The sequence below is a fragment of the Oncorhynchus kisutch genome, linkage group LG14 (genome assembly GCF_002021735.2).
Source record: "Oncorhynchus kisutch isolate 150728-3 linkage group LG14, Okis_V2, whole genome shotgun sequence".
NCBI classification, from domain to species: Eukaryota; Metazoa; Chordata; class Actinopteri; order Salmoniformes; family Salmonidae; genus Oncorhynchus; species Oncorhynchus kisutch.
This window is the reverse complement of record NC_034187.2, coordinates 47614113-47632918: the sequence shown is the minus strand read 5'-3', so window position 1 is coordinate 47632918 and position 18806 is coordinate 47614113. Positions and strand designations below refer to the sequence as shown.

At 47.3% G+C, this 18806-nt stretch overlaps 1 protein-coding gene across 5 annotated transcripts in view; it reads right to left on the bottom strand.

Annotated features, from left to right (window-relative positions):
• Positions 1-18806, bottom strand: part of LOC109903805 (histone-lysine N-methyltransferase ASH1L) — a 48804-nt gene that overhangs the window by 21411 nt on the left and 8587 nt on the right. For all 5 annotated transcript variants that reach the window (XM_020500764.2, XM_031788460.1, XM_031788463.1 and 2 more), the window contains 8 exons: positions 14232-18666; positions 11818-12478; positions 11470-11643; positions 11243-11337; positions 11049-11122; positions 10743-10788; positions 10500-10608; positions 10056-10262 (listed from right to left, as the gene is read on the bottom strand). In XM_020500764.2, coding sequence (XP_020356353.1) covers positions 10056-10262; positions 10500-10608; positions 10743-10788; positions 11049-11122; positions 11243-11337; positions 11470-11643; positions 11818-12478; positions 14232-18666 — 5801 coding nt within the window. The remainder of the gene's footprint in view (positions 1-10055; positions 10263-10499; positions 10609-10742; positions 10789-11048; positions 11123-11242; positions 11338-11469; positions 11644-11817; positions 12479-14231; positions 18667-18806) is intronic.

The following is an 18806-nucleotide window of genomic DNA, read 5'->3' as shown; positions in this document are numbered from 1 at the left end:
CGCTAGGGAAACGTTCCTGCTGATCTTAGTGCCAGTCTACACGTTCAAACTAAAACAATGTAACTAATAATGGCATCTTTAGGCTTTCATTAAGAAAATGATAACACTTAAAATGCCAGTGTTTATTTAGTTATCGATTCATAAATTATGGGAATAAATATCACTGAAATACAGAAATATCCGCCAATCCTCAATGTAATTATTGGCGGAGAGTCGCGTCATATTTTTCCATATACTGTATGCGACATGAGTCTCACTTGTGTTGAGTAATGTGCTGTTAAAAGTGGTGTATGTCTTATTTATTTAAAGAGCATATTGAAGTTATAACTATTTTAGCACCGTTTCGTGCTGCTGAGGCAAGCATGGGGGGGACTGGTCTTTATAAATCAATGATACCTTTATTTTCACCGAAACTCCGTTTGGGTATTGGTTAGAATAGAATTCAAAAATGAGGGTGTAGAAATGTTATGCTCTTAGTGTAACCTTTATTTAACTAGGCAAGTCAGTTAAGAAATTCTTATTTACAAGGGCAGCCTACTCCTTTCTCCCCGTCTGGGAATTGAAGCCCAGTCTCCCGCAGGACACAAGATTCAGTTACCAACGACGACGAGACGGCCTACAGTGTGGTGTCAGGAAAATAACAAAACTAAGGAGATGATTGTGGACTTCAGGAAACAGCAGAGGGAACACCCCCCTATCCACATCGATGGGACAGTAGTGGAGAGGGTAGTAAGTTTTAAGTTCCTCGGCGTACACATCACAGACAAACTGAATTGGTCCACCCACACAGACAGCATCGTGAAGAAGGCGCAGCAGCGCCTCTTCAACCTTGGGAGGCTGAAGAAATTCGGCTTGTCACCAAAAGCACTCACAAACTTCTACAGATGCACAATCGAGAGCATCCTGTCGGGCTGTATCACCGCCTGGTACGGCAACTGCTCTGCCCACAACCATAAGGCTCTCCAGAGGGTAGTGAGGTCTGCACAACGCATCACCGGGGGCAAACTACCTGCCCTCCAGGACACCTACACCACCTGATGTCACAGGAAGGCCATAAAGATCATCAAGGACAACAACCACCCGAGCCACTGCCTGTTCACCCCGCCATCATCCAGAAGGCGAGGTCAGTACAGGTGCATCAAAGCTGGGACCGAGAGACTGAAAAACAGCTTCTATCTCAAGGCCATCAGACTGTTAAACAGGCACCACTAACATTGAGTGGCTGCTGCCAACACACTGACTCAACTCCAGCCACTTTAATAATGGGAATTGATGTAAAAATATATCACTAGCCACTTTAAACAATGCTACTTAATATAATGTTTACATACCCTACATTATTCATCTCATATGTATACGTATATACTGTACTCTATATGATCTACTGCATCTTTATGTAATACATGTATCACTAGCCACTTTAAACTATGCCACTTTGTTTACATACTCATCTCATATGTATATACTGTACTCGATACCATCTACTGCATCTAGCCTATGCCGCTCTGTACCATCACTCATTCATATATCTTTATGTACATATTCTTTATCCCTTGTGTGTATAAGGTAGTAGTTTTGGAATTGTTAGTTAGATTACTCGTTGGTTATTACTGCATTGTCGGAACTAGAAGCACAAGCATTTTGCTACACTCGCATTAACATCTGCTAACCATGTGTATGTGACAAATACATTTGATTTGATTTGATTCTTTAGCTAATTAGCCCAGTACTGTACTCCCGAGCGCCACGTTGTACAGCACCATATTTTCAGTTCCCAGAAACCCAGAAGGTTTTTCATTTTCTTTGGAATAGAAACACCATAACATTATTCAAATGAATCCCAAACTCTAAAAGTAATTAGAAAAGTATATACAAATTATTTGTGACATTGTGTTTACAATAAAGAATGTAAAAAAGATGTAAACAAAACGCTTTGTTTTTATTTACAGTAGTGATGGACAGGTGGTGGCATTTTAACAAACAGTTTTTCAAACACTTGTAGCCCGATTAGCAGGACAATACTCTTTATAGCCCAGCTACTGTAGGTATGAACATCCCCTATACCTGCAATGTATTGAACGCTTAAGGACTCTGAAGTGTTACATTACTAACTCAATTGTTGCTGCTTACTGGAATATACTCTTTCAAACACACGGTCACGTTGTACAGCTCCATTATGGCTATTAACAGGGCTATATTTTGGCCTTTATGGGCGGCACACAATTGGCCCAGCATTTTTCTCCCTCTAAAAACATAAATAAATGTTTGCCTTTATTCAGATTACAATTTTTCGTTGTTTAAAAAAAACGAAATAACCTCCAAAATACAGTTATATATTATCAAGTTGATGACACGTTCATATAGCCGGCACCTACATAAAGCGGAGTGGCACTAATTCATGGCTTTGGATCAAAAAAATTCAGTACCAACATTCTTTCTGATAGTCTTAAATAAAGAAATGTTTTGGTTATCCTGACCTAGCCACCATGTACAGTATTATAAAAGCCCATGTCGGGCTATTAGCAGGACAATATACCTTCAACACTTCTCTGTATTTTGATACTTTCCGGAGTGGATGGGGGATCCCGAAGTGCAAAATGCATTGCTGCAGATGCAGGTTCAATACCCGTGCCGGCCGCCACCAGGAGACCCATGAGGTGGCTTTTGGTTTTCATTTAAAATCCTCTATGTAATAATTGGCGGAGAGTCACATATTTTTCGATATACTTTAGGTCTACCGTAAATGACATGAGTATCACTAGTGTTGGGTAATGTGCTGTTAAAAGTAGTGTCGCATATTGAAATTAGAAGCAATAGCCTACAACTATTTTAGCACTTTTTCTTGCTGCTCTGAGATAAGCATAGGGACTGTTCTTGATAAATCAATGAGATTTTTATTTTCACCAAAACTCAGTTTGGGTATTGGTTAAATATATTTGTTTTAATTCTTATTTACAAGGACAGCCTACACCTTCCTCCCCGTCTGGGAATTGAACCCCGGTCTCCCGCGTGCCCTGCCCGTACGACATTGGGATTCTTTAGCTAAATAACCCAGTACTGGCCGACCATCCAGTTGTATTTTTCCTCGCTCACTCAAGGTTAAATGAAAATGGAAATCTCCAAAATATTGTTACTTATTATATAAAAATCCCCTTAGATATTCTCACAGATCCTAATGGATACTTAGATACTAATTTAGAATCCTACAATCCTCTAAAAATGTAATTATTGGCAGAGAGTAGTCATTGAAAAAAATATTTATAGATATACTGTAGGCCTAGCATAGGCGAAATGAGTATTGGTTTCACTACAATTAGGGTGTGGAAATGTTATGCCCCTTATATATTAATTTAGAATCCTCTTATGCTGTATCCTATTCCCGATTGTCACGTTGTGAAGCATAATATTTTGCATTCCATCCTAACGAAAACCATGAGGGTTTCGTTTTTCTCGGAAAAGAAACACCATAACATTAATCCAATTAAGCCAAATGTCTTTAAAACAAATCCATATACTACGTTATTACAAGTAATACCAATATGGGAGACTTTCAAATGCTTCAAAGTTGCCCTCTGGTGGTCAAACTAGCACTAACTTGCATTAACGTAAAGAATGGCTGACAATTAAATAACGTGCCATAGAATGCTGCAGCAGCCCGCAGGGTGTTCTGCAGTATGATGCAACTTTTAAAGGAGGAAGCACTGTAGGCTTCTAACCCATCACTTTCTACTGTATAATATGATCTTATTAAATCTTAACATAAAAAAAAACTAAGTCTATCAGAACTCCCTTCCTTCCAATAAATGTTATACCCCTTGATCGTCAAGAACAAGACTTGGAAATATGTAAGTATAAATTAGCAAAATTGTCTTGCCTGAGCATAACCCCAAAACAAAGGGCTTATTAGCCAGCCCTACTCTGTTGTTAATGATGTTATTGTCATGGAGAACTGATTGTGCTCATTGATTCGATTTGAAAAATAAACGTTTCGCTCATGGAATGGCATGCTTTGAGCACTACTGAAAAGTGGTATTACATGTGAATGCCATATGCTGCATTTGCTATAGGCCTATTGTTAACCTTTTTGTTGGTGACACTTTGACATCTTGATAACATGCAGTTTTTTAAAGAGCAAATCCATAAATGAAACAATAAAATGTTTGCCCCGCCTCTCGTTTGGTAAAAAGCTGAGGGATGGGCCTGGAGAAACTTAACCACTCTCAGATGAATAGACAGAGCTACCGATGAAAGGACTGACCATCCATGACAGTGTTTGTTCACATTTACAATGTTTACAAACATTGGAGAAACAAGCTTATATTTTGGGTTCTCATGAAGTGTGACAGTTGAACTAAGCTCAAGGCATTTATAAGTTATATTCTTAAGAATCAATGGATATATCATTTATAAGTCCAAAAATTTACAAACTACAGATTGCCCCTTTACGTCTATCAAAAGTGTCAAAGTTTGAACATGTGTCCATTAGGCCTATGGATTATTCTTACCATGAATTAGATTGAGCAATAAAAGCCTCACTTTTATTCCATAGGCTGGGATCCGAACTATGAAGCTGAAGCAAGAGAGCATTTTTCACTGGCTGTCCACTGGTTTCAAAAACAATGATTGATAAGGCTGCTTAAACTTCTTGAATTCAACCATTGGGTTCAAATACACATTTAGATTTGTGAACAGCAATCCACAACAATAGGTAAATGAGAGCAGCAGTGTGATTCACATCAATGCTCTGTGTTGATAACAATAAGTGATATCCGGGCGCCGTAGATTACACCACTGCTGTCATCCTTACCTCCAAGTGTTTATTCAAAGTGGATAATCTTTGGATGCCGACAGCAGTCGCACCATTGGAAGACAACGTTTGGACTATAGCCTACAAAAGCCAATTCCTGCGATCCATCAAACACATTTGGTGTGTCATCATAGTGGTCTGATTTATAGTCAGACTCGCTCAATGAATTTAAACGTATGCCTTTCTTCAACGCTGATTTGAATGTCATTGAAAAAAACAGAAGTGTCAAAGAGTTCTCAAACATCGTTTCTGATTTAAAAAGTAATCTAGTTTTTCAAAAATATCCAATCAGATTACAATATGTTTTGCTGGTAACGTAAGGGATTATTGTTACAGATTATTTGTAATCCCTTACATGTAACGGATTATATGTAATCCGTTACTCCCCAACCCTGGGTATGTATGTGTATATCAAAATCAAATTTTATTGGTCACATACACGTGATTAGCAGATGTTAATGCGGGTGTAGCGAAATGCTTGAGCTTCTAAATTCAGCACTAACTCAGCTTCTAAACTCAGAACCCTGTCTTCCAAAGATAATTCGTAAAAATCCAAATAACTTAAAAGATCTTCATTGTAAAGGGTTTAAACACTGTTTCCCATGCTTGTTCAATGAACCATAATTAATGAACATGCACCTGTGGAACGGTCATTAAGACACTACCAGTTTACAGACGGTAGGCAATTAAGGTCACAGTTATGAAAACACTAAAGAGGCCTTTCTACTGAAAAACACCAAAAGAAAGATGCCCAGGGTCCCTGCTCATCTGCGTGAACGTGCCTTAGGTATGCTATGCTGCGAGGCATGAGGATTGCAGATATGGCCAGGGCAATCAATTGTAATGTCCGTACTGTGAGACGCATAAGACAGCGCTACAGGGAGACAGGACGGACAGTTGATCATCCTCGCAGTGGCAGACCACGTGTAACACCTGCACAGGATCGGTACATCTGAACATCACACCTGCGTGACAGGTACAGGATGGCAACAACTGCCCGAGTTACACCAGGAACACACAATCCCTCCATCAGTGATCAGACTGTCTGCAATAGCCTGAGACGGGATGGACTTAGGGCTTGTAGGCCTGTTGAAGGCAGGTCCTCACCCAGACATCACTGTCCAACAACGTCACCTATGGGCACAAACCCACCGTCGCTGGACCAGACAAGACTGGCAAAAAGTTATCTTTTTGCGACGAGTCGCAGTTGTGTCACCAGGGGCGATTGTCGGATTCACATTTATGGCAGAAGGAATGAGCTTTACACCGAGGCCTGTACTCGGGATCGATTTGTAGGTGGAGGGTCCATCATGGTCTGGGGCGGTGTGTCACAGCATCATTGGACTGAGCTTGTTGACATTGCAGGCAATCTCCATGCTGTGATTTACAGGGAAGACATCCTCCTCCCTCATGTGGTACCCTTCCTGCAGGCTCATCCTGACATGACCCTCCAGCATGACAATGCCACCAGCCATACTGCTTGTTCTGTGCGTGATTTCCTGCAAGACAGGAATGTCAGTGTTCTGCCATGGCCAGCGAAGAGCCCGGATCTCAATCCCATTCAGCACGTCTGGGACCTGTTGGACCAGAGGGTGAGGGCTAGGGCCATTCCCCCCAGAAATATCCCGGAACTTGCAGGTGCCTTGGTGGAAGAGTGGGGTAACATCTCACAGCAAGAACTGGCAAATCTGGTGCAGTCCATGAGGAGGAGATGCACTGCAGCACTTAATGCAGCTGGTGGCCACACCAGATACTGACTGTTACTTTTGATTTTGACCCCCCCCTTTTGTTCAGGGACACAATATTCCATTTCTGTTAGTCACATGTCTGTGGAACTTGTTCAGTTTATGTCTCAGTTGTTGAATCATACGTTCATACAAATATTTACACATGTTAAATTTACTGAAAATAAACACAGTTGACAGTGAGAGGATGTTTCTGTTTTTGCTGAGTGTACATATATATATATACACACATACACACACTATTGTGTGTGGGGTAGAAAGATGAGGTTGTCATTTAAAAAAATCTTGTTAAACACTTATTTCACATGGGGTCCATGCAATTTATGTAAGTTATTACTACTACTGTTTACTCTTGAACATATTCCGGCTTCCCATATCAAAGGGGTTAAATAATTATACACTCAAGACATTTCAGCTTCTCATTTTTAGTTAATCAAGCTTAACATTATGGGTATTGCATGTAGGCCAGTGACACAAAAAATATCTACTTAACCCATTTTAAATTCAGGCAAAAAACACAAGAAAATATGGAAGAAGTCAAGGGGTGTGAATTGTTTAGAAGGCACATATACAAAGCCCCTCGTAAAGTATTCAGGCCCCTTGACTTTTTCCACATTTTGTTACAGCTTTATTCACAAAAACAATAGATTTTTTATTTTTAAATATCCCCCTCAATCTTACACAATACCCCATAATGACAAAGCAAACAGGTTTTTAGAAATGCTTGCTAATTTATAAACGATTCTAAACTGAAATATCACATTTACGTAAGTATTCCAGACCATTTACTCAGTACTTTGTTGAAACACCTTCGGCAGCGATTACTGCATTGAATTTCCTTGGGTATGACACCTGAAAATAGCTGTGCAGCGACACTCCCCACCCAAGCTGACAGCACTTGAGAGGAACTGCAGAGAAGAATGTGAAAAACTACCCAAATATAGGTATGACAAGCTTGTAGCGTCATACCCAAGAAGACTCGAGGCTGTAATCTCCGTCAAAGGTGCTTCAACAAAGTACTAAGTAAACGGTCTGAATAATTATGTAAATGTAATAGTTTATTTGATAAAATTTTCTAAAATAAATAAAAAACTGTTCCTGCCTTGTCATTATGGGGTATTGTGTGTAGCTTGATTGGGGGGGGGGGGGGGGGGGGGGGGGGGGACTATTTCATACATGTTTGAATAAGTCTAATGTAACAAAATGAATACTTCCCGAACGCACTGTATATATGAGCCCAAGTAATGGTACAAATGATTGTACCATTATATGATATATAGCCTACCGCATATTACACATGGCAGAAAAACAAATAAATACCTATTTAAGATATTTGGTACAGAATGGTCTAGCCTAAATCAAACAAATTCAGATTTAGCCTACAAATTTGTGCATTTTATTTTGACTAGCTTAGTAATTTCATAATTAATAGACGGACACATTACCTTTAGCTACAGAATATCTCACCACCGTGAGTTTCCATCTCCTCCCCTCTCTCCTTCATTCCTTTCTTCAGCGCTCAGAGAGGGGGGCTGTCAACAGTTTAATGAAATGTTTCATTGTTAAAACATGTTACTATCGATGTTGCCAAACAGATTTCACTTGGTTTCCCAAATTAAGCACTGGGTAGCTGCAGGAACAGGGTTGGAGAGCCCATGGCATACAGAGTTTGGGCGGAATATCACCTGTCACGCAGCAAAATTACCGGAGTAGACTACCAGACATGAGTTATAAACATACTGGCGGGAAAGTGGCCTCCATTCACTATCCCGGAAGTATTTTTGTCTTGCCCATTTGATAAATGGGCCATTACTAATATGCAACATTTATTTCGATTTGGAAAGTCAAAATTAAATTGAGAATAGTATGATGGGTGAAAATATGATCACTTGATGAGAGAACAGCATGTGCAGCTTGAGGCAAGGAGCTGAGTAAGCTTCTTTTTTTTTTTACACTTTCTCAAATCATCAATAGCCTGTAGTCGCATCATGCAGCCCATACATCGTTTGATTTCTAAGGCATACCTAAATACACAACTTGAAGCAACCACATATTTAGCCATGGTGCATGTTCAGATTGGTCAGTGAAGGGGGGGGGGGGGGGGGGTCAAGCCTCGGCACAACTACAACTTGTTTATCCAAACCCAGCCCTTACCCGCCACCTACTACAATCATAGTACCGGTTGTGAACATAGCTACACCCAGCACTAAGATTTACCATTGCATTACATTTGTTAATAAAAATAGAGCACAAAGTGAATATGTGACTTGTGGAAGTTAGGATTTGCCCCTTAATGCATACACACACTACATGGCCAAAAGTATGTGAACATCTCATTTGAAAATCATGGGCATTAATATGGAGTTCATCCCCCCTTTGCTGCTACAAGTCTCAACTCTTCTAGGAAAGCTTTCCACAAGATGTTGGAACATCGCTGTGGGGACTTGCTTCCAATCTGCCACAAAAGCATTGGTGAGGGCGGGAACTGATGTTGGGCGATTAGGCCTGGCTCGAAGTCAGCATCCAATTAATCCCAAAGGCGTTCGATGGGGTTGAGGTCAGGGCTCAAGTTCTTCCACACCGATCTTGACAAACCATTTCTAGACGGACCTCGCTTTGTGCACGGGGGGGGCATTGTCATGCTGAAACAGGAAAGGGCCTTCCCCAAACTGTTGCCAAAGTTGGAAGCACAGGATCATCTAGAATGTCATTGTATGCTGTAGCATTAAGATATCCCTTCACTGGAACTAAAGGGTCTAGCCCAAAACATGAAAAACAGCCCCAGACAATTATTCATCCTCCACCAAACTTTACAGTTGTCACTATGCATTGGGGCAGGTAGCATTCTCTTGGCATCCGCCAAACCCAGATTTATTGAAGCGTAATTATTGAACTCATCACTCCAGAGAATGCTTTTCCACTGCTCCAGAGTCCAATGGCAGTGAGCTTTACACTACTCCAGCCGATGCTTGGCATTGCACATGGTGATCTTAGGCTTGTGTGTGGCTGCTCGGCCATGAAAACCCATTTCATAAAGCTGTCAATGAACAGTTCATGGACTGACGTTTCTTCCAGAGGCAGTTTGGAACTTGGTATTGAGTGTTACAACCAAGGACGATTTATAAGCGCTCCGCTACTCGGCGGCCCCGTTCTATGAGCTTTTGTGGCCTACCATGTTGCAGCTGAGCCATTGCTGCTCCCAGACGTTTCCACTTCACAATAACAGCACTTAAAGGTGACTAGGGCAGAAATAGCAGGGCAGAAATAGTACGCACTGACTTGTTGGAAAGTTGGCATCCTATAACAGGGTCAAAGTCACTGAGGTCCTCAGTAAGGCCATTCTACTGCCAATGTTTGTCTATGGAGATTGCATGTCTGTGTGCTCGATTTTATACACGTCAGCAACGAGTGTGGCTGAAATTGAGGAATCCACTAATTTGAAGGGCTGTCCACATACACTATATATACAAAAGTATCAATACATGCATTCAAATCTATCTCACCTGAACTCGTGCTCGCTGACGACCTCTCCCAGGTACTCGATGATGAACTGGCCTGAGCGGAGGGGCTCCTTGGTGCGAATGCCCCAACCCTTGCCCTCGGCACGGAAGCGCTCCAGGCACTGCACCCACTCATGCCTCTGGATGTGCTGGTTGTCACACTGCTCCCCGCAGGGACAGGTGCCGGGAGAGCACTCGGCAAAGCTCATCCTGAGGGAGTGGAAGAAAATACGTATTACTGCTAAGTGCGAGACACCAAGATTCTTTAAATAATTCTGAATTCAATTCACATCTTGAGATGCTATTCCAAGGCAGGTGTCTGAATATTGATGTAAATTGAAAACCCACGCAGGTTTGAACGAGTTTTCCTTGTAGATAAGCATGGCACTTCAGGGAGCATATGCCAGTGTGCGGGTCTATTTTAATCTCCAATGCCAGTGTTTATACCTGTTGAGGCATTCGTCAAGGCAGCCTCTGTCTACGGCTTCCCCGGAAGGCCTGCAGTTACAGGTGGTGGCTTCATAACCCGAGACAGGCTTCACATCCACATAGACGTCTACAGCGGAAACAGGTTACACAAGGTCAGACACACAATAGCTTGACCAGATTATGGCTGCCTTAATGCTCAGCATGAAATAGTGTTTGGTTACGTTTTTATTGACTGGACCGTAGAAAAGAGTGTGAACTCACTTGATCTGATCTTTTTATAAAGGGGGACGTCAGGCTTCTCGTAGAGCTAAAACGACCAAGAAATGTAGGTTATTACATCATAAGTAGCCTTGTCCGTGCCAGAACTGCCCTTAGTGCAGGAGCCTATCTCCTGTTTTTGTAGAGTGAGGAAAGCTTGATGTTCAAGTACACCTGCTGGACAGGACGCTAGTCTGTCGCAGGCCTTACGTCATAAAAGAGACAAACCGTTACATAGATTGAACAAATTCCTATTATAGTTTATCGACTCTGAAGGACCAACACTTAGCAGTGAACATAAGTGATCACCTGGTCATGTTTCCACAGCCACAAGATGTCATAAGGCAACTGGAAATCAATGCGCTTCTGTCTTAGGTACTTTCCTGAAAGAGGGGGGGGGGACAGAAAATAACAGAATGCGTGAGGGGAACGAGGGAGTTGATTTTAAGACACAGTAACATGTCATGACAAAATGTGTGCGTTTGCGTGCAAAGGACACTCACCGACATGGATGGGGGCAGGAAAAAGCCCATACTCGTGTTCCCCAGGTGTGTACTCCAGTTTCTCTTTCTTCAGTTGCAGGATCTGACTGCGAGGACTGAAACAGAAACAGGGACAACAAAAAAATAAGAGCGAGTGAGATGTCCATATATGCATATATTACTGGTTTGAACTATGGTAAGCAAACGGGTTATCCAGATTTTATGTCTGGTACAATTATGGGACCCACTCCGCAGTCTTGTACACATCAGAGTAGAGCCCAGCTTTTTGGTACTTCTTCTTTGGAGGCCTGGCTGCCCTCTTCTCCCGTAGGCTGGTTATAGGCATGGGTGGAGCTTGTTCCATGGAGACGGTGCCCTGAGGTTCCGGGGAGGAGGGGCCATCTGGTTTCCCCTCCAGAGCACTGAAATCAAGACTCACTTTAAAGTAATGACTGGCTTGATAGACTCTCCTATATATACACACAGCTGCTAAGATCTAAGATTAGCACTGCCTATGAAAGTAAGCAGCATCATGATCACAGTGCTCGCTGTTGAGGCTACAATCACGTGTTGGTCTGCGGTGGTGGTGGTTTTACCTGCGAAAGCGCTGCAGCTCCTCTTGGGTGAGCCAGCCTCTTCCTCCCCCGGCTCTGGACCTCATCCCCAGGCCTCCCAGGTTCACCTCCCTGTCCAGCGCTCGTTCTTCCACCTTCTCGCCCTCCGCTACCTCCTCCCCCTCCCCCTCTTCCTCCCCATCTCTCTCCCAGGGTTTCCTCTTCTGGCCTTTCCTGCGCTGGCCCTGGACCACTGACTCGATCGCGTCTGTCACCGTGTCCTCTTTACACGCTCCTCCCCCTGACCCTCCTCCTCGGTCCCGGTGCCTGGTCTGGGTCACTTCAGCCGGAGGGGGCGGCGATGGGGGCGGGGAGGGCAGGGGATGCTTCCTGGGGCGCCCGGGGCCCCTCTTCTTGACCACGTTGTTGCCTGTCCTCGCCTGTCTCTGGAGCTTCTTGGCACGGAGGATCTTGTTGACGTGGTGCAGGCTGTGTTTGGAGGGCTGAGCCCGGTGGGAGTGGTGCTGCGGGGAGGCATCATTGTCCAGGCAGCAGCCCTGGGAGGGTGAGTCGTGGCCGCAGTGGGAGAGGCAGGCGGAGGAGGAAGAAAGGGAGTGGAACAGAGGGTGGTGGTTGTGGTGCTGCATGAGGTGGTCCTTAGGGGCAGAGTGGTCACCTCGGGTCTGGACACCTGATGAATTGCCTGCGCATAAACAGACAAGGACAGAGAAGATAGAGGGGGGGGGGATTAGATGATAAACATAGGAATAAGCTGCAGCGTGACACTTGTGAACTTGTATTTATTCCAAGTCCTAGCTTACTCCCACTGTTAGGCCGACAACTAGCCTCCGTCTTTCAATGCTGCCTAATAATGATCAAGGCTTAATCTTTAATTTAAAGGAAATTAATCAACTTGACATCCACTGCCAAATCACTCACCAAAATGCAGTTTATTACAGATAGACATATAGACTAGGCCCACCTCACCAAACTGAAACGCAACGTCACGTAATGAACAATGACGCCAGACTTTCTCAGCTTATTGCATTTAGTCCACTCACATTACTTATAGTAGCACCGTTCACTAAAAGGGGACTGTCAGTTTGCCCAATCAGCACCTGGGCACTCCACCGGCTCCCCATCCCCTCTGCTGCTTCTCCCCACGTTTCTCTCCTCTGGTTCACACTCCTGTGCGAGGTTCTTCCACACTCCACCTCCCTGCCGACTAGGCTACCTCCATGGTGGTGGTGCAGTCTGACCGCTGGACGACCCTGTGTCCTGAGCTCTAATCCTGGATTACCCTGGCTGGGTTCAAACTACACCATGCTGCCTGCTTACCTCACCAGGAGCCTTCCACCCAAGCGTGCCTGGCCTCCTCACACATGCACAGTAACACAGGCACACACGCCCATCTCGCGGTCAAAGGCAGCTTGATGAAGCAGAATCATTACCCAAAGCACTCAGACTTACCTGTCCAGCTATATTAGCTGTGTACACAGAGATCTAAGACAGACAGAAGCAGCCTTTCAGTTTGACAGCTTTGATGGGGAAGGAAGCCTACCAAATATAGCCTGTAACAAAATATCCAGCTCAACTATCACGACAAGACTTTTCTTACTATTCTTACGGACAAAACATCTCGCTGTACATCCTACAAGGCTACAATGACAACCACACACAAAGCAGGGCCGTTTATGTAATTATGGGGGTTTTGCTGCCAAGCCCTTAATCACAGGTTAGGGCTATCTAATGTCAGGGCCGGTGGACGGTAGATGCACGTACAAGGGATGGCATTGTGTCCCTCCAAGGGATTTCTAAAGGGTATATTGAGTCATTGAACGCTGTGATTCAGCAGAGATAATGGACATGTCCCAAATTGCACCCTATTCTATAGCACAATACTTTTAACCAAGGCTCTGGTCAGAAGTAGTGCACTATAAAGGGAAAAGGGTGAAATTTGGGACACACAGTGTTCAGTGCTCACTATGCCATATGGTGGTTTGCAAAGGGGTCACTGCACGGACACATAACCCTGGAATCAATACTGCCACTAATGGCTATGCATACCAGGCCAATTTCACTACTTTACTGCCAAGAAATTAAGCTAAGCGACATCATTCAATCAAAACAGAAACCGCTGAATTCTTGAAGCAACAGCAGCGGAACTATTTTTGGAAGTGAACTTGGTGCACAATTCAATAACCTTCACAATGTCAGATTCAATTTGGGTCAAATTCCGAAGTAGTACAAAGATACATTTTGGTGCAGAAATCAGAGTCGGAGCTATAAATAGCACAGGGATTTTGAACGTTCTCAAAAAAGTAATTTCTATCAAAGCAAATAGCCTAAAAACAGCTGAGGATTCCCTCACATTGATGTACACACTAGATTTCAGCAAGACAGTGGTACTGTAGGCTAACATCCCTCGAACAGAACGCCCTGTTACAGTGACTCACCCAACTCTCTCCTCTCCGCTGACGTGGAGTGGTCCTTTTTCAGCATCAGCTCCATCCGGGAGAAGTTCGCACTCTCCGCTGCCACTCCCTTCCTGCCTCCGACTCCCCTCAGCGATGTGCTGGTCATGGCGGTGGCGAACAGGTTGGTGTGGTGCGGGGGGTCCTGGGAGTTGGGGTCCATCTCATCTGTGGGTGTGAGAGGCTCCTCGTCTTCCTCCTCACTGTCTGAGCAGCCCGCCGGGTCTTCTCCCTGCCCTTCTGTGAACGGACCCTGGTCGGCCCCCGCAGGGATCCGGGAGAGCTTAGCGTAGTCTGCCTCAGAGCTTCCCATCCTGAACCAGGACTCTACAGGGTGGTGGCCCCGGGGCCCAGCACTTCCCTGGGTCAGGCGAGAGGGCCCAAGACAAGACAGGGATGTCTCCTTGCGCTTGTACCTCTCGGCTGAAGAAGAGGAGGACGAGGAAGGGGAGTTGGCCGTGGTCTGGTTGTTGGCACTGGTGGTAGTAGGGGTGGAGTCTCTTCTGAAGCGGCAGCGCTGCAGAGATTCGGCCATTCCAGTGCCGCTGGCTCCGCGCTCTCCTCTTCCAGATCCCGGGCTCTCGGTCATTCCCACTCCACCTCGGCTCCCTCCTACTCCCTCTTCCCCGTCCTCCTCGGCACAGCGCTCTCTGTGTTTGTGCCTGTGTTTGTGTTTGTGATGCCAGCCGAACGACAGCTCTGAGGACATAGTAGGGTAGAGCACAGGAGACCGGCCCCCACCCAGGAACTCCTGCCTCAGCAGCTTGTGTTTCTTTTTGTGAAATTTGGAGGGGTTGAGCAGGAGGTGTGACGGGTGGTGGTGGTGCACGTAGGAAGGGGGAGGCGGCGGGTGGAAGGAGGGGGAATGATGGGAGTGGTGGGATGGGGCAGAAAGGGGGTTCTGGTGATGGGGGTACAGGGCACTGGCTGGGGGGTATCCTCTGTAGTAGCCCAGACCAAGGGGACCAGAGGAGTAGGGAACACTGTAGGATGGGTGGTAGAACCCGCCGCTAGATAGCGGGAACCCCAGCCCGTGAACAAAAGGTACGTCTGACAATGACTCCCGCAACTTTGGAGGGCGGCCGCGTTTCTTCTTTAGGTCTGGCTTGCGGACGTAGTGCAGAGAGTCACAGGGATATGAGGGGTGGGGGGAGTAGTAGCCGCTGAAGTTGATCCTGAAGATTGTGGGGAGCAGGTCTCTGTGCAGGTAGTGATGCGGAGGGGGGCCACCAGCACCTCCCATGGTCCCAGCGGCCCTGCCACCCGACCCTGGTACTCTGCTCGCTCCTTCAGCTCCCAGGGGCATCCCCAGCCCACTGCCCAGTCTGTGAGCGGGGGTGCGGTGCGCTATCCGGATCTCACTCAGCCTCAACACAATCTCATCCAGCTCGGCCAGGAAGTCGGGGTCCTGGCGCCGGGAGCGCAGCTGCAGATACTTCTTCTTGCGTTTGCGCTTCTGCCTCTTTAGCTTGTCGTAGCCTGGGCAGCCGTGGCTCCGGCGCTTGCATTTGTGCTTGTGTTTCTCTTTGTGGCCCACTAGTGCGGAGGGAGGGGCTGCCGGGTGGGGCCTGCGGGGGTCGGGTGAGGATCTCACCCCCAGCGGTGACGGAGAGGATGAGGGGTGCTCCAGCAGCACTGAGGACGAGTGTCTTAGTCCACCATGAGGGTTCAACCCAACTCCTACCCCCACAGCTGAGCCCATCACCCCTGGCATTAGCAGCCCATTGGCCATCCCAGGTGGCATCCCCACGCAGCAGGCCTTTTCTCCCCGGTCAGAAGTGCTGTTGTTGTCTGTTCCTATGCCGCTGTCGCTGGGTACAGTCTCCTCGCTATGAGACTCACTGACGGGCGAGGGTGTGGCTTCCTTCAGTTCACTCAGAGGTGCAGGGGATGTTGGGTGGAGAGGCCTGGGAGGGGATAGCTTACGGTAGTGGTAGTGCTGCCTGTAATGGTGGTGGTGGTGATGGTAGCCACGGCACGACTTCTTTTGGGAGGCCACGGCAGCCGAGGAGCCCAGAGTGCGAGGGGAGGGGGCTGAGAACGTCGGGGGAGGGAAGGGGAACGAGTGGTGGACGTGGTGGGAGTGGAAGTGTGGGTGTGTCAGGAAGTGCACTGCCCCTGGCTCCACAAAGCAGGCATCACTGATGGGGCTCTGGCCTCCACTGGACTGGGAGAGCGAGGGGGAGGGGAAAACCTCAGCAGTGGGGAGATGGTGCTGCTGCGACTGGGACTGATGGTGGTGGAGGGGCGATGTGGTGTTTGGGGACAGGAAAGGCCCCTCCGGGGGTGTTGAAGCTGCCAATGAGGGGCTTGTTGATGCTTTAGGTTTGCGCCCTCTCCTTTTCCCCATGTATACTGTCCCTTTTTTGCTTACGTTGATCTGGGGTCCCAGTTTGCCACCGAAAGAAGCAGCCAAGGAGGATAGAGACTGGGTTGCAGCTGCTACCTGGCCCACCACCCCACTGGCAGTTCCTCTGGGGGGCTCCTGCTCTGGTCCAGACCCTGGTCCCAATAGGATCTGGCTGAGGAACCGTTTGCGTTTGACACTCTTCATCTTATTGATCTTGCCTATGATAGTCTTCATGATGAGCTGCCCGTTGCCCTTGGTCCGGAATTGCTTCCCATCTCCCCCTTCCGGTGCCAGAGTGGGGGGCTGACCCTCCTGCGGCAAGGTGGGGGGCAGGCGTTTGGGTCGCCCCCGCTTCCTCGGCATAGGTTTGGGAGGATTTAGGTCCACCTCCGGGTGGAGAACAGGGGGGTCCTGCTCCTCTTTCGACTTGTGTAAAGAAAAGACCTTGGATGGGACCAGTTTGTGAGGGGGACGTCCCCGAGTGGGGGCGTCCAGCATGGGCATTTTAGACTTGGGCCGTCCCCTTTTCCTGGCTGGCTGTGGAAATAGTTGAGACACGGCAGAAGGCTTGACCTTATTAGGGTTAGGAGGCCGTCCTACAGGCCTGCGTATAGGTGGGGGAGTATCAAGGCCTGAGGATAAAGGCACAATGGTTTCGCGCTGGTCAACTGGGCTGCCCTGGCCCGCCCTCTGTGACCGGTTCACTATTCTGGTCCAGCGGGGCTTTCTGCCTCGCCGCTTCTTCAGGGGTTTGTTGTCCTGCCCTGGAGGCGAGCCCGGTGACTCTTCTCCAGGGGACTCGTCTCTGAGAGGAGGGGGTGAAAGGTTGCCGGCAGGCTCTGGCGGCGAGGCAGTCCATCTCACAGTCTCCAGAGGACTGAAGATGCAGCGGGTGCGACCGTCCCTTTCCCTGTTGGGACTGCGTTTACTGGGGTTGGGACTGCATTTACTGGGGTTGGGACTGCGTTTACTGGGGCTCAAGCTCTTGCTTCTCTCCCCTCTGAGTGACTGATTAGCCCCCTTAGTCTTGGACTCCTGCTTGCTGGATGCTGAAGGTGGGGGGCATTTGGATAAGTCTCTGGGGTCGTGCCGGTCACGCTCACTGCTGTCCCTCTCACTGCTGTCCCTCTCATTGCTGTCCCTCTCCTCTGCCTGGGAGGGACTTTCTTGGTCTCTGGAGTGGTGTCCTTGAGAGGCTTGGGAGCCCTGGCGACATGACAGGCTCCCTGTCCTCTTTTCTGATGAGGAGCAAGATGACAAACAAGAGGGTGAGGAGGAGGAAGAGGAGGAGGCGGAGTGGGGTGGTGGGCAGTGAGTGAGACGGGACTGTGGCGGCTTCGCGCCTTTACTGTTGCTGTTGTTGTCCTTTGAAGTTGTTGCCAGGCGGCTGTTGCCGCAGGCGTAGGTTAGCACAGGGCTGCTGCTGCGACTGCTGTTGCTGTTGTTACTGCTGCTAGACTTGCCGGCTCCATCTGCCTCCTCTTTCCCAGGTGGAGTGGGTGACTTCTCCGAAACACAGTCTTTATTGTTCCTGGAGCCATAGGGGCGGCCAGGAGGGCGAGAGACAGGAGGGGGTGGAGCTGGGTGGACCGCTCTAGAATAGGTCGCCCTGTTGACCATAGCGCGGTCTCGCTGCTTTTGGGTGGGGGCCATAAAGTTAGAAGTGGTGTGGGTGGTGGGAGAGTGAGTCGTTTTGGGGGGTTTCACCTTGGTGGCCTTTGAGGGAGGGCAGGTGGCGATGAGTTGCGCTAGTTTCTCAGTGACAGTAGGAGCCCCCCAACTAGGAACGCCCCGGTCCTTCTCTTCCAGACCCGCACTGCTGTAAATGTACCCAGGGGGACTGGTAACGCCTTCCACGCTGGGTTCCTGTGATGGGGGCGCAGGAGGGAAGGGGGAGGAGGTCGGAGACTTGGTTTGGGGCATGGGCATCTTCTTCCCAGAGGCGTGGTGCGTTTTGCCATCTGCAGAAGGGCGGTGAAGATTCAGGGGTCTCTCCGTCGAGATGGCGGATTTCCCGTCCGACTTCGCCTCCGACTTGTCTGACTTGCAGGCCAGCTTCGGAGGACCCTGTGAAGAGGATACAAATAATAAAATATAAAAACCATTGATTGCAGAATGATAAGGCCTACCAGAAAGGTAGCTCCTAGAAAGGTATGGTCGTGTTCCACAAAGTAATCTATTTTCTAGAATAACTATTTTGACATTTG